Source organism: Epinephelus lanceolatus, chromosome 20, assembly GCF_041903045.1.
Source record: "Epinephelus lanceolatus isolate andai-2023 chromosome 20, ASM4190304v1, whole genome shotgun sequence".
In the NCBI taxonomy this organism is placed as follows: domain Eukaryota; kingdom Metazoa; phylum Chordata; class Actinopteri; order Perciformes; family Serranidae; genus Epinephelus; species Epinephelus lanceolatus.
The window spans coordinates 21,296,683-21,310,942 of record NC_135753.1 but is presented as its reverse complement, the minus strand read 5'-3'; the positions used below and the strand labels follow the sequence as shown (position 1 = coordinate 21,310,942).

The 14,260-nt window shown below is 41.4% G+C and overlaps 1 protein-coding gene across 1 annotated transcript; it reads right to left on the bottom strand.

Annotated features, from left to right (window-relative positions):
• Positions 1–1,571: 1,571 nt before the first annotated feature.
• On the bottom strand, positions 1,572–13,389 carry cdk8 (cyclin dependent kinase 8). The gene is made up of 13 exons (XM_033638117.2): positions 12,939–13,389; positions 11,470–11,545; positions 10,979–11,089; positions 10,214–10,354; positions 7,810–7,867; positions 7,595–7,726; positions 7,337–7,480; positions 4,394–4,463; positions 4,112–4,184; positions 3,853–3,950; positions 3,580–3,658; positions 3,293–3,451; positions 1,572–2,218 (listed from the first exon to the last, which is right to left on the bottom strand). Exons 1-13 carry the CDS (start codon positions 13,064–13,066, stop codon positions 2,093–2,095), a joined length of 1,395 nt encoding a protein of 464 aa, XP_033494008.1. The 5' UTR covers positions 13,067–13,389; the 3' UTR covers positions 1,572–2,092.
• Positions 13,390–14,260: the final 871 nt, after the last annotated feature.

The window sequence follows — 14,260 nt, the reverse complement described above, 5'->3', positions numbered from 1 at the left end:
GTGCGTTGCTCTCCCAGGTGTGTTTGTGTAGACAAAAACAGTCTGAGGGAGATGGCAGTCATCAAAGCAGGGAGAGGCAAATAGTCTCTTACACTGTAGACTGGGTTCAGTCCACTTGAGAAGGGAAAGGGAGTTTCATTATTGAAAATGCACTGCTATTCCTGGACAAGGGGGGAAGCCACAGCCTGCATTTGTTATCCAGCTGTCAGTTTAACATATATAATTGATTTAGCCATGAATATCAAAGCACAGTAGTATGTGACTGTAACAAAGTGGGGCAGTTTGGACTTGTTTTGGCGCACTTGGACTTTACATCCAGTGTATGACTTTTTTTCCCCACTATTTTTGTATTTTATAGGCCAGATTATAATTGATTAATTCAGAAAATTATTGTCAGTGTGGTCAATAATTTGCTAACTTGCAAAAATATGAATTTAATGCTGCAATGTTTCGGTGACTGGACCTTCATCAGGATTACTGCTCGTCCCTCACCTACACACCTGTTAGGAAATAGAGGTGCAAATCATTCCTTTGTTCTGGCGTAATCAATAATAAAAATAATAGTTTCTTGTAGCCCTATTTAGCTTAAAGTCTGTTGTCTAAAAATAACATGTAACATATCAAAGGGTCACTATAATTTAACGACAATGAGGCAAGGGTGTAGGTCTTGTTCCAACATTTGGGGGACACAAATGAAATGTGATGTTTTTGAGCGTCAAACACTTAATTTCCTGCATGTTTGTGTGCCTTTTCTGCATCAGTTTATAGTGAAAACGTCTTAAACTCTGTCAAAAAATAAAAGTCCTCTGCTTCTTTAAGGTTTTTATTGGGGTGGACAATCTGTGACTCTGTGTTGTTGAAAGGGCAAAGATTGATGTCACCATTAAAAATCATCTACCCATTTCCTGCCAGCTAATGAGATTTATCCGTATTCTTGGGAAATAGTCAGCAGCCCTTGCTTTGTGATGTAGAAATGGCAAAAGAAAAGAACAAAAGAAAACATGTCATTAAGGGTGCAAAGGGGAAATAACTCATCGGCTGCTTGCACACACACACAATTAACAATATCAATGTTTCCACTTTTATTGTCAGGGTACTTGCTTCATGTAAAATATTTCAATACAATACAGTACAATGCATGTTCCATCTGCCATCCTCCATGCGATTGGTTGGTTCTGTCATCACGTTGTAAGGCTTGCCCACAGCACTCTGCCATACTCGCCATGAAAACAAAACCATGAAAACAGATTAAATTATAAACTACTAAAATCTTTTTTGTCATCTTTTTTTGTCCTTTCTGAACAAAAAATAAAAAAGAAAAACCCTCAATGCCACAGCTGTGGGGGCTCCACATCCTCCCAGCATGCTTCACAGCAGCTCAGTTCAGTCCTCAGCTGAGGCCCTTGGAGGGCCACACACACACACACACAAAATAAATGGACAGACAGACAGACAGACAGACAGGAGGACAGTCGGACAGGGTATCTGTCACCGCTGGCAGTCACATAGCAGCTTTCAGTCTCATCCAAGCTTCAACAGGAACGGGGGTAACTGGCAGGGGTGGAAGTGTAGTTGGGGGTGTGGAGACAGGTGTAGAAGAAGAGGGGAGGAGATGACACAGTAGATTAACACGTGTCCCCCAAACCGAGCCATCTTCTCCTGGCTGGTTTGAGTAACAGAAACAGGTTGGATTCGAGCGTAGAATCCGTTCTCCTCATCCTCCCGCCTTGTGTTTCACCTGTCAGCGTTTGCTCTATAGGTGTGTTTCTAATACTGGGGTTATGGGTGTGTTATCTTGAAGAAGTGTAGACTGTTGTCACTCTGACCTAACAGACTGCTGCAGAAGAAAAGTGCCCTCTGTGGGGTGGGGTGGGTTGTTGCCTTGAACATCCCCACATCCCTCAGTACATTCGTTCAGGTGGGCATGGTGAGGGCTGTGTATGCGTGTTTATATATATAAATATATATATATATATATATATATATATATATATATATATATATATATATATATATATATATATATATATATATATATATGTGTGTGTGTATAAGTGTATGCACGTATGTGTATATGTGTGTGAGGGGTGTCTCAGTAGCGGTGGGTCTGGTGGGAGTACTGGGGCGGCTGTTGGGAGGTAGAGGAGTATCCCATGCTGCTTTGGGGCAGTGATGTGCTTGGTCCAGGGTTCTGGTAGGCAGCATGTGGATTGGAGCGCTGCAGGAAGGAAAAAAACAACAAGAAGATATTCAATAAATCCTTTTAATTCAAAACATTGCCTCAATTTTTACACTTATACTCTTTTGATTTACAGCAAGGGTCGCCAGGAGAGTGGCTCTGAGCGCTTGATCCCCTGCAGGGAGCCAATGAGTCGCCCGCAGGGCATGTTCTAAAAATAACTGTGGTCAAGCCAGCCATCACTCGCATCTCCATGTTCACATCAGCCAGTGCCACAACTGTAGTGCACCCTTATACTGTCATTAATGGTAAATGCACTCAAACAGTCAGAGTGAGCTGACAGGAAGAGCTAGTGACAGACTTGGCAAAACTAGCGTAAAGATATACATGTAACAATGTCCAGGTTTTCTGAACCCTGGGGTGGGAGAGCCCTTCTATGTGGAGTTTGCATGTTCTCCCCATGTCAGCGTGTGTTTTCTCTGGGTACTCCAGCTTCCTCCCACAGTCCAAAGACATGCAGTTTAATTGGTGACTCTAAATTGGCCGTGAGTGTGAATGTGAGTGTGTATGGTTGTCTGTCTCTATGTGTCAGCCCTGTGATAGTCTGGTGACCTGTCCAGGGTGTACCCTGCCTCTCGCCTAGTGTCAACTGGGATAGGCTCCAGCCCCCCCTTAACGCCCAACATGATAAACGGCTACTGAAAAATGAATGAACTGTGTTTTCCTTCTATATATGAGTCATATTTATCAGTCAAAGTTATATTTAACTTTGGCAAATAAATTAAAGTTATAATACAAGTGTAGGGAGGAGGAGGAGGGAAAGAGGCTGTAACTGTACAAATTCGTACAAAAAGAGCAATTACACTTAGTAGATAGTGAAAAGGCAACCAGATGGTGTTGTGGGAGGGAGACAAAGAGAGAACAGAAAAAAAAACCCCAAAATGATTTAAGAGGTGCTGGATTATTTACACAATAATTTCATATGTGTATCATTAATATGACATCAATATTTTGTCTGTACTGGTATCTTGAGACACACATAGCACAGCCAAACTAACATGAGAGAGCTATATTTTCATCCAACATTCAACTGCTGAGGGAGGAGAGACCTACCTGGTAGTCTGAGGTCATGATGAGGCCACCTGAGGTAGTGGTGGGCGGGACAACTCGCACTTTCTTCAGAGGCGGGCCCTGGGCGTGGCTGTTGTCAGGGTTGCCGGTGTGCCCCGCCCCATTTGTGTGGTTGTTTCCCTGTTGCTGCTGCTGGTTTTTCTAATATTAGAGAAAAAGAATATGTACATTGTATTGTATGTGTACAAACACTACCTCTACCCCAGTGTTTCCCCTTTTACCCTTCTGTATATAGTCATGAAATAAGCACGCTGAACAACAATTCTTACTTTGTCTGCCTTGTCCTCCGGCTCCTCCTCTGTCAGGAACTCCCTCTTGGGGTAGGGGATCTGGCAGCCTGCAAACACACTGGAGAAAAAAAATGCAAAGAGGTCAACTTGTCAACTTCAAACACTTATTCCCATGACTTGAAGCTAATTAGCTAATGGATTGTTCATTGTGGGAGCAACCCCAGGGTCATGTGTCTCAAAACCAAGGAGTAGCACACGATAAGCAAACTGGATACAGACTGCAGGCGTGTGTGTGTGTGTGCTGGGACTCACTCAGAGGTGGGCAGGGGTTCTTCCAAAAAGTAGGGGTCCTGCATGGCCTGCTCAGATGTGATTCTACGGATGGGGTCCATGGTCAGCAGCTTCTGCAGCTGTAATGAAGTGCACACAATGTCAGCCCCCAAACAAGAAGTGGCATGATGACAAAGATGGAAAACCAAACTGTGGCTTCTATTATAATTCTACTTTAACGTCCAAAAGCTATGCCAAAAAAACACAACTGTCCTATTATTACAGAGGCATTTTAACTCACCAAGTGGAATGCTTTGCTGTCTGGTTTGACTTTATGTTTTTCCATGTACTTTATAAGGCTGCAGTTTGTGTATCTGTGGCAGAGAAGGAGCAAATCATATTAATACCATGCTGGCGGTGCAGTTACCACACATAAAAACACGCAGAGTTATTACATGGTTAAGCAAGAATTGCGTACAACACTCAGAGATGTATTTTTGCCAGCAGACATAGCACTTTGCTTCGCTCCAACTTTGTTTCTGATCTTTCAGAAAACTAGGACAGTGGTGCTCGGCAAACTCACGTGTTCCTTCTAAAGTCTTTCATCAGCGTGGAGTGTTCTGGCATCTTTTTGATGTCCTCCCAGTCTTTATCTGTCAAATGAGGGAAAGACAGGATTACACTACATCATGCACTCCCTCCCTTCAAGAACAGATTATTTAGGTTGTAGTGGGGTCTGGATTACAATCTTTATAAGCACAAGATCTGCCCCACAACAAACCCTTGTTACATCAAGGGCATATTGAGCTTTGGTTTTGACTTGCAGGTTAAGATATATGACATATGATCAATTTAAATTTGCCAGGATGCTTGATTGTCTTGCAGGATCAACACTAAACCCATCAGGCAGACTGGTGAATTACATAACTAGTGCAGCAGAGATGGTAGAAGAAAAAGAAATCAGAAGCAGCTTAAGTGAACTGGAAAATACAGGCCCAAATGTAGCCCTGCAAGTAAAAGTTTCTGTTTGTGACTTGGCTACATTTATCGTGTCAGTGGATTGGTGTTCAGAGCAAACAGACCACAGTACTGCCTGAAGAAAAAAGAAGGAGCTTGAAAAGGCCAGGCGAATAATCTGCCTCTGTTAGGAAGGGAAAATGCTTATCCTTCCACAGCATTTTTCCATTACAAAGGAAACACAGCAGCTGTGACACTTTGGTTTAATAGCAGCTCAACAGCATTAAAGGGGCAGTTCACCCCAAAATCAAATACATATTTTTCCTCTTACCTATAGTACTATTTATCAGTCTAGATTGTTTTGGTGTGAGTTGCGGAGTGTTGGAGAAATCAGCCATAGAGATGTCTGCCTTCTCTCGAATATAATAGAACTAGATGTCACTCAGCTTGTGGTGCTCAAATGTCTCTTTGTATAAATCATGACCTGGTTACTCAAAAGAATCCACACACCTTGTTGTGAGCAGTTTCATGTAGGAACTATTTTCTTTCCACCGAACTACACCCACCAAACTTATCACTGAACAGAAGGAAGTGTGCATCTACTCATGGACAAGAGGCTCATGCTGACTTTAATAGCATCCTCCTCGACTAAGCTGCAACATTAACTAGCTCAGTGGTGCTAGGTGAGCTAGCAGCAGATGCACCTTTCCTTCTATGCAGTTATACAATTGGCAGGCAGGGTTCAACGCTAAGGTTTTTTTTCACTTGCCCGGTCAGGCAAGTTGGTCAGAGATCTACTTGCCCAAAGTCAGTTTTTACTTGCCCTAAAAAACTGTTTAATTTAATTTATTTCTATCAAATAACAAAGACTGCAGTTATTTTTATGTTGTGTAATCTTTATTCACACTGTATTTATTAATTAAAACAACATATGTCATGTATTGTAGCTTAATTCCTACACAAATATGACAGTGTCAGGGCTTAAAGTGAAAAATTTGTCAATCATTCTCCGTCTATAATTTTGCGCCCTACTTGAGCCATGCCCACTTCTATTTATTTTTCACCCCTCTCTCCAGTTCTGCTGTATTAACACCGGGTTTAATATATTTTGCTTCCATCTCTCTGCCCTGCTCTACTGTACTTCAACGCTACTTAGCTCTCTCTCTACTCTACCAGTAGACTACCACATCCACCTGTTGCACAAAACGCACACAGCAGTGTTCCCCCTAGGATGGAGTTGTAGCAGCGGAGGTGAAGCACACGCATGAAAAAATTTTTTCACATGCGTGAAACTTTTTTGTATGCTTGCAAAGCACAGCCTGCTGGGATGTTTCTATGTATCTACTGGAAGAATACCAGAAGGGCTAAGTACATGTGTGCACAGTATGAGCAGGTGAAATGTCTGTCTAGCTTACATATGAGGTGTCTCAAGATTTAGGAACATACAATTGTATTGAATATAATAAAAGTAAAAAGTCACTTGACATGCTGCTGTTTTGTGCTATGACCTATTTAAGTGTTGGAAGTTGTTATTTACGTGACAACGCCTGAACGCAACACAAGCTCAGCATGAGTGCCACGCTGCGCTGCTGTGCGAGCAGCTGTTTGTCTGTGCGTAATGGTTATTTAGGCTACACACTGTCCATAACAATAATTTTGTCAGCTGACAAACTGCACCGGGCTCGGGGTCAGGTTTGGTCAGGAAAATGCGGCCCGAGCCGCTCTAGCGTGATCACCTGTGTGTGTGGCGGAACTCCGCCGTGCGCGATACAGAGAGCAGAGGAGAATTGTTAACGCGTGACCATGTAGAGACAGAAATGAAACGATGACATAACACCATAAATAGTATATTGTTATGTTATTATATGAAGTGTCTGTCGTGCAAAATAATATCAATGGGGGCTGTGGACAGGACATTGTTATGTGTGCCTGTGACTTCAGGCAGAGAGACTGCTGCATCAGAGCAGAAGGAGCACGTTTTAAAATACATTTATTTTATCAATTAGTTATTAACTTTTACTATTTTTAGCAACTTGCCCGATTGGGCAAGTGAGTTGTTAGTTTACATGCCCGACCTTGAGTTTTACTTGCCCCGGGCAATCGGGCAATCCTTATTGTTGAGCCCTGGGCAGGTGTAGTTAAGTAGAAAGAAAATAGTTCCTACATGAAACTGCTGAGTAACCAGGTCAGGATTTCTGGAAAGAGACATTTCTGTTGAGTTTTTCAAATGTATTATTTTAGCGCTTTGAGCACCACAAGTCGAGTGCCATCTAGTTCCATTATATTTGAGAGAAGGCAGACACCTCTATGGTCGATATCTCCAACACTCTGCAGCTCACACCAAAACAATCGATCTAGGAAAATAGGTATATTTGATTGCGGGGTGAACTGTCCCTTTAATTTACATTCTTTGTTTGGAAAATCAGGAGTACTTATTTCCCTTGAGGACCCAAGCAATGCATCCCCTTTTGAAGCAATTCAGGTATATCATTAAAAAATCAGCATGTATTTAATGATTTAAAATGGAGCATGTTTTATGAGTAGTAGTCTGGCAGCACTGGACTCTCACCAGCAGGGAAACCCATGACGTTAAAGATGCGGTCCAGTTGGTCGTGGTGGTAAGGGTTACTGGTCTTGATGTCCTCCTGGCGACAGTGGAATATGGGCTCAGACGTCAGCAGCTCCGCAAAGATGCAACCAATCGCCCAGATGTCTGACGGAAAGCAGAGCGCACACTAACTTAGTCTGTCACTGAAGTCAGTAGAACTGTTTGCATGTGTTCACACTTGGGAAGTGGCACAGACAGATGGTGTTGCACAATTCTCACCGATGGCTTTGGTGTAGTGCCGAGCCCCCAGCAGTAGTTCAGGTGCTCTGTACCAGAAGGTGACCACCACAGGGTCGAGATCGGCTAAAGGCTTCAGCGGTGAATTGAAGAGACGGGCAAACCCCATGTCCGCTGCAGAGCAGACATTACAGTCAGTGAAGTAACAGCGAACTTCTATAACAGCAAACATTTTATAAAGGAGACATTATACATACCAATCTTTACTCTACCCCTCTCCGGCCCTTCCCCCATCACTAAAATGTTAGCTGGTTTCTGAGGAGAAGAGACACATACACAATCTTGAGCATGTGTCAACAATCCAAACATTACAGCAAAACCACTGAGATTAAATCAGCTTTGACTGACCCAGTTGTTCAGCTTCTGCAGAGTTCACCAAGTTAAATATAAGACTTTTTAGAAACCAAAATAGGGCTGGACAATATGGACAAAAAATTATATCTGTATTTTTAGGCTACATGGTGAAAGTGGCAAAATGTTCAGTTGTAAGTCAACACCACATGTGAGACGCCACATTTTCATTAAAACAGACTGTGATCAAAATAAAAACACTAAGAAAGGGTTTTTTCTTCCCAGTTTGAACATATACAACTGCAAAACTTGTAAATGAAAAGTTATATAAAAGAAATCGACTGACTATACTAGAGCACTGGCACTTTGTCTCCCTCCATGTTGCAGGAGAACTTGTGATGGAGTGAGGCCGGGTTTGCACGCAGAGGAGAGATACAAACACTGGCACGGCTTTATGAACGTAACAGGTTATGTAACACAATATCAAACTATGGCAATATAAACAATACTGTTTTATCCTATTTCTCATTTGAAACTATGTGGATATACATGAAAAAGTATATATAAGCCCTAACACATACTGTAATTTGATTTGTTTTTAGGATCATATCTGTCAAACCATCAAAATCTATTCTGACAAGAATCACAATTTTAGTTTATTAGTGTTTAATTTGTCAAGAGACCACAATTAGACTGGAATTATTAATCAAATAATCCATTAGTTGTCACCTATTAAATTATTCAACAACTAATTTGACATCAGATTATTATGCAGTTTTAAGTAACAAAATATCAAAGTTTTTTGATTCCAGACTCTTAAATGTGATTATTTTCAGTTTCTTTTACTCCTCTATGACAGTAAACTGAATATCTTTGGGTTGCTCACCAAACAAGACATTTGATGACATCGTCTTGAGCTTTAGAAAACATTAATTAACATTTTTTAAACCAAACAAGTAACTGACTAATTAAGAAAATAATCAACATGTTGATTATTGTTGAAACCCTACCCCACAATCAGATACAAAAAGATTTCATAACTAACATCACTTGAGTCTTTGAACAGAAAAACCTGCACTCAGCTTCACAATTTATTAGTAACACTAATGTTTCAGTCCCCCTGGATCTTGTTCAACACCATTATTTACAACTTGGGGGAATTAATCAGCTTTGAGTGTGTTTCTAAATAACTGACAACAGCCTGTACACCATTTGCCAACATTAAAAAAAATCAAAAAATCCCCCACACCTGTGCACACCTGTGAAATGGGTGGAGCAGATTCTGTTTAAGCTCAATGTTGTAAATAATGGTGTTGAACACTGAGAATTGGGACACTGTAAAAAAATAAAATAAAATAAAAAAAATAAAAAACAATTACTATTCAATTATCAATAAACTGTGAAGCTGAAAAAAATATTACAATGAAATTACTAATAAATTGTGAAGCTGAAAAAAAAAATCAAATAAAAAAATATAAAATAAAATTACTATTAAAATACTAATAAATTGTGAAGGTGAGCAGGGTGCAGGATTTTCTGTTCAAAGACTCAAGTGATATTTCCCAACGCACCTTCATTTGAGACATTTGGACGTGTAAATATCTTTCTTCAAACTAATAACTAACATCACTGCCTGGAGCAGCCAAGATAATTTCTTTTAAGGACACTGACTTCAATGCTTTTTCAGACTTTCAAATACCTGCAGCGTCTCTATGTGAGCCAGAATGTGGTGTGTAATGAAAACTCTATGTTGCTGCCCTCTAGTGGACACAATACACACACACTGCATCCCACAGGAGAGGGCTACCATTTCCATCTCACTATGCATTTAAACGGTAGATAATTTTTCAATTCAACCAAACAGGTAAAATCTGTTAACAGCTGAGACTAAATTCAGAGTATTAATAAATTCTTATTAAACAGAAACAAATACAAGACTAAAAAACAAAGCCTGTTAGTTTCCCTCAGAACATAGTAACCGCAACTACCTGAAATTACAATCATTTTATGCACCAACCCTCAACTTAAACAACTAAAGAATACTGCAGAGAAGTTGTATATTATGAAAAATGCACACTAGTCTTGGTTGACATAAACCTGTTATCAAATCATCATTCTGCAACATTAAGTATTTAGGAGCAATAACTAAACACATGCAGACTGACACAGCTTCATATGCCTTTCACTGATTCTCTGTCCAGTAACAATCTTGCAATCTCTCATCAACTGCTGCCTTGTTTTCCCTTCTACCAAAATATTTTCTCTCTCCCCCTCCTCCCCTCCCCTCTCTGCCCTCCCCAATCCTCTTACAAGGTCTCTGTGGAGGACCCAGTTGGCGTGGAGGTAATGGATGCCATCCAGGATCTGGTAGAGCAGAGACTTGACCATTCCTCTCGGCAGCTGAAGTGGCTTCTTGTTGGCCTTGGACGCTCTGTGGAACTTAATAATGTGCTACGGAAAGACAAGATAATAGTAATTGTGGTGTGTGTGCGAACGTGATGACTGAAATACATCGTTTGGTGTGCTTTTCCACATTTGTAAGGTCACAAATGTAACTGTATGCTAGATCAGTGAAACTGATGTTTGTGGCATGTGTTTCCACTTCCTCGGGAGGGGAATGTGACTGCTGCAGCTTTGTGGCAGAAAATGGCATTTTAACTCAGCTTGGATATGCTGCCAAGTGTAATGCAGCAGAGGTTTGACTACCAAATGTCGAATACTTCTTGGTGCTTGTGTGTTTTATTGAGAGTTAGCAGTGCATAATCAGCACCGGTTTGAGTTTCCTTTCCTACAACTGGCTGATAGTGAGTGTGAGTATATATGCATCAGTACTATGAGTAATTCTGCATTTGTAAAAGCATAAGGCATATAAATATGTAAGCTGCATAAACTCACATAAACGGGTGGGAATCTGCAGTATGTGCACGTGTGTCAGTGTAAACTAATAACAAAATAATCATAAATGAATTACACAGAAACTCTCCACGTGCATTCCCCCTCATATTAACATATCCAATGGACAATATTAAAGTCATGCCATGCTGCTCCAGTGTATGTCGTGTGCGTGCATTTTACCCAGAGATCATGTTCGGCGTAGTCGAAGAGCAGCCAAACTTTACGGTCTGCATGTGACAGGAAAACCTTCTGCAGCGAGATGACATTGGGGTGCTTCAGCTCCCGCAGCAGCTGCAATACACAAACCCACTCAGAGGAGCGACCACACACACTCATGGCAGAAATCACGGATGACAAATGGCTAATTTGTAAGAGTTAATGCTGCTGTTAGCTGCTAAAAGTGGAGACATCTCTGTGTTGATGAGGGCACAATATCACTTGTGCAACTGAATGCAACACAGTAAAAATGACTTGATGCATATGATGTTTGGGGTGTTGATTTTGAAGGTATAGTTTGTATTAATGTGTCCACATGAGTGTTTTTTTTCTTCTTCTAGCTCGTATTTTACTCCGTGAAGGTGATTCGGGCATTACATAAGCCACCTAGGAATGGCATGAGGGTGTTGCACACAGACCAAACAAAGGGACAAAGTAAGCCAGGCAGTTCTTACTGCAATCTCTCTGCAGGCTGACATGGAGATGCCAGTGCCTTCAATCTGCTTGAGGGCGTAGTCCTTATCATCCTTCCTACAAAGAGAAAGGCAGAGCAACATCAACACCAGACCAGACTGCGGGGCCCCCTGAGAGCTGTCTGCACAGAAACATAAAGGGGGGGCACTTGGCAGCTGGCACAGAGACTCTGAGAAGAGGCCGAGTTGCATTACCTCCAGATTTGTGTAATCAAGCTCACCTCTGAGGCTCAAAACAATAGAGGGGGAGAGGAAACAGGCCCTGTCTGGCAGCTGGCGAGGGACAAACAGAGCACTGGGACTGGCTCGCACTTGAATGAATTGGTTATAACCCCTCCCTCCCTCCCCCTGGCCTAAATCATCTCATAAACCCATGCTTTGTGCCTCCTCAGGCCTCGTCCAACTGCTGCAGCACAAATTAGCTCGCAGACTCTCATAAACAGCAGCCTCCTAAAGTGAACACAAACATCTTTAAACACTTTAGGGCTCTTTTGTGTGGTTCCGGCTGTCAGTATGTCCGGGCTGTGATAATGGGCTTAGTATGGTCCTGGTAGCTCGAGCTGCCTTCAGCCAGCTCCGGTCAGACACACTTAAGTCGGTTTCATGGATTACATTAGAAACACAAGGGAGAAGGGGAATAAATAAAAGGGTTAGAAATGAAGGTGGGTGGTGTCGTGGTGTCCATGAAGTTTGGGTCCAGCTCGGGAACTTTGTTGCATGTCATTCCCTCTCTTTATTTCATGGAATCTTTCCACTATTGACTAACAGGCAAAAATAGCCAAAAAATACTCAAATAAGGAAATTAAGGTGGGCTGAGGTCGAAAGCAATACGGACAAGAACAGCACAAACATGACCCCAAATGGAGGCATGCAAGATAACAGAGCACATAAACAACTAAATTCTGCTTAAGTAGCCGAAAATATCAGCTCTCGTGTCAGATTCTTCAATATATTAAACATTTGTGGCAAACAATGTGATGGCAAAATTAATATAAGTTATGCAGAGGTATTTACCTTGAGTATGACAAAAGCAACCTGCCCCCTTTACAAAAGGGCCAGTGTCAGCATTAACAAGTGCCTGCACATGCACCTGCTGTATCCTATATTCACCACTTCACCTGCAAATGCTCTTAATGTTACTAAATAAATTAATGCCCTGACAACTGGACAAAATGGATGCCTTTTAACAGACACCTCACACAGTCACAGTAGTAAATCCTGTCAGTGTGCATGACAGAAAGCTCCACCAGCATCCTCACTGTGCAGGCAATTACAATGCATTTACTGCTTATTTCTCTGCATAAATCTCCAACATGTCTGATGTGCCAGTTGCACAGCAGCCTTACGGAGAGGAAAAACATGAGAGAAGTGATTAAAATGTATTTGGGAGAGGGAGGAGGGGGGCAGGCGATGGGTTCACTGGCTAGAGGCCTTGCTGGTCATCAACTCACCCATCTTTTCTCTTCGCCTTGTATACATGACCGTAGGTGCCTCTTCCCACTTTGCATCCTTCGTACTCAAACAGGTCCTCGACACGCTCTCTTTCGCCGGTCAGCTTCACCTTAAAATCATAGTCCATTTTCACCTCTGTTCGGGCCAAATGTGTCCGCTCCTTCCTTTTTTAAAGCGTCGCTTGGGAGGCAACTAGGCTACTCCAACGAGCTCGGTTTGGTAATTCAGCTAGTTGCCGTCCCCAGCGTGGCCCTTTCTTCCCTCAGCCCAGCTTCCACATCGAGTTTTCGGGTTGAATTGTTCGTACCGGAGGGGATGCGCCGTGCTCGGTGGTAGTCCAGGTGGAAAACGAGCCCGAAATGTATTCCTTTCTCTTGTTGCTGCGTTTCTCTCAGCCGGTATCTGCTCCAAAGAGACGCACTTCACTCGGTAACGACGGCGTACTCGCGCACGGCACTGTCGTAAAACGTCGTGAAGACAGCCCTGCAGAGCAGAGAAAGGGCTCAAGAAAATGGGTAGACAGACTACACCACGTGGAAATTCATACCCGTAATAATTAGACATGATGTGTAAGTTTATACCTTCACAATAATCGTATGTTGAGGAAATGCATATGTATGTTGCCAGATTGTGCCATATTTAAGTAATAATACAGGCGCATTTGAGATCTGTTTCCTCAGTATAACAGAAGATATCAATCCACTGGCTTTGAATTAAAGCGAAAAACATTACATTTATTCTCAAAGTATGGTACTTATTGGGTATACTTATTAGAAAATGCAAGTTTATTTGCACCTTTCAAGCACAGAGGCTATTAAAAGTGTTTAATACGGTAAAGAAATGCATTAACAACATTCAAAACTCATTAAGACACAAATATAAATTAGAAAAAGCGAAAAAAATTAAATAGGATAAGATAGAAATAAATAGTTACAGTGCAATCACAAATAGCCAATTGTAATGGTGGAAAGAAAAGTGCAGAAAATAAATGTATTGATACATATGGCGATGCTCTTAATGCAGGGATATATTATAATGTCACCTTATATTGTGTGTCAGATTTTCTAATCATCTGCTTTCATTTCACTACTTTATATTTGAAGTCACTGGAAAGGCTGTTTCAGGACATGAGCTCATTGGTGTGGGTGTTTAGGCACTCATTTCTTTACTAAAACATAAAAATAGTAGCACTATTGTGAAAAATATTGCATTAAAAGCAAATTTCATGCGCTCAAAATGTGAAATAAAAATGAAATAAAAGTTTAAATGATTTATTTGGAAAACTGTTTTAAGATTATCTCAATTACTTACAAATTTACAC

What these genes read in the sequence shown, in the direction of transcription:
- cdk8 (XM_033638117.2), bottom strand. Translation starts at nt 13,066, where the DNA reads ATGGACTATGATTTTAAGGTGAAGCTGACCGGCGAAAGAGAGCGTGTC. An exon ending in CAGCCTGCAGAGAGATTGCA is followed by an intron (nt 11,090 to 11,469) that starts GTAAGAACTGCC and finishes TGTGTATTGCAG; the next exon opens with CTGCTGCGGGAGCTGAAGCA. An exon ending in ACGCCGAACATGATCTCTGG is followed by an intron (nt 10,355 to 10,978) that starts GTAAAATGCACG and finishes GTCTTTCCGTAG; the next exon opens with CACATTATTAAGTTCCACAG.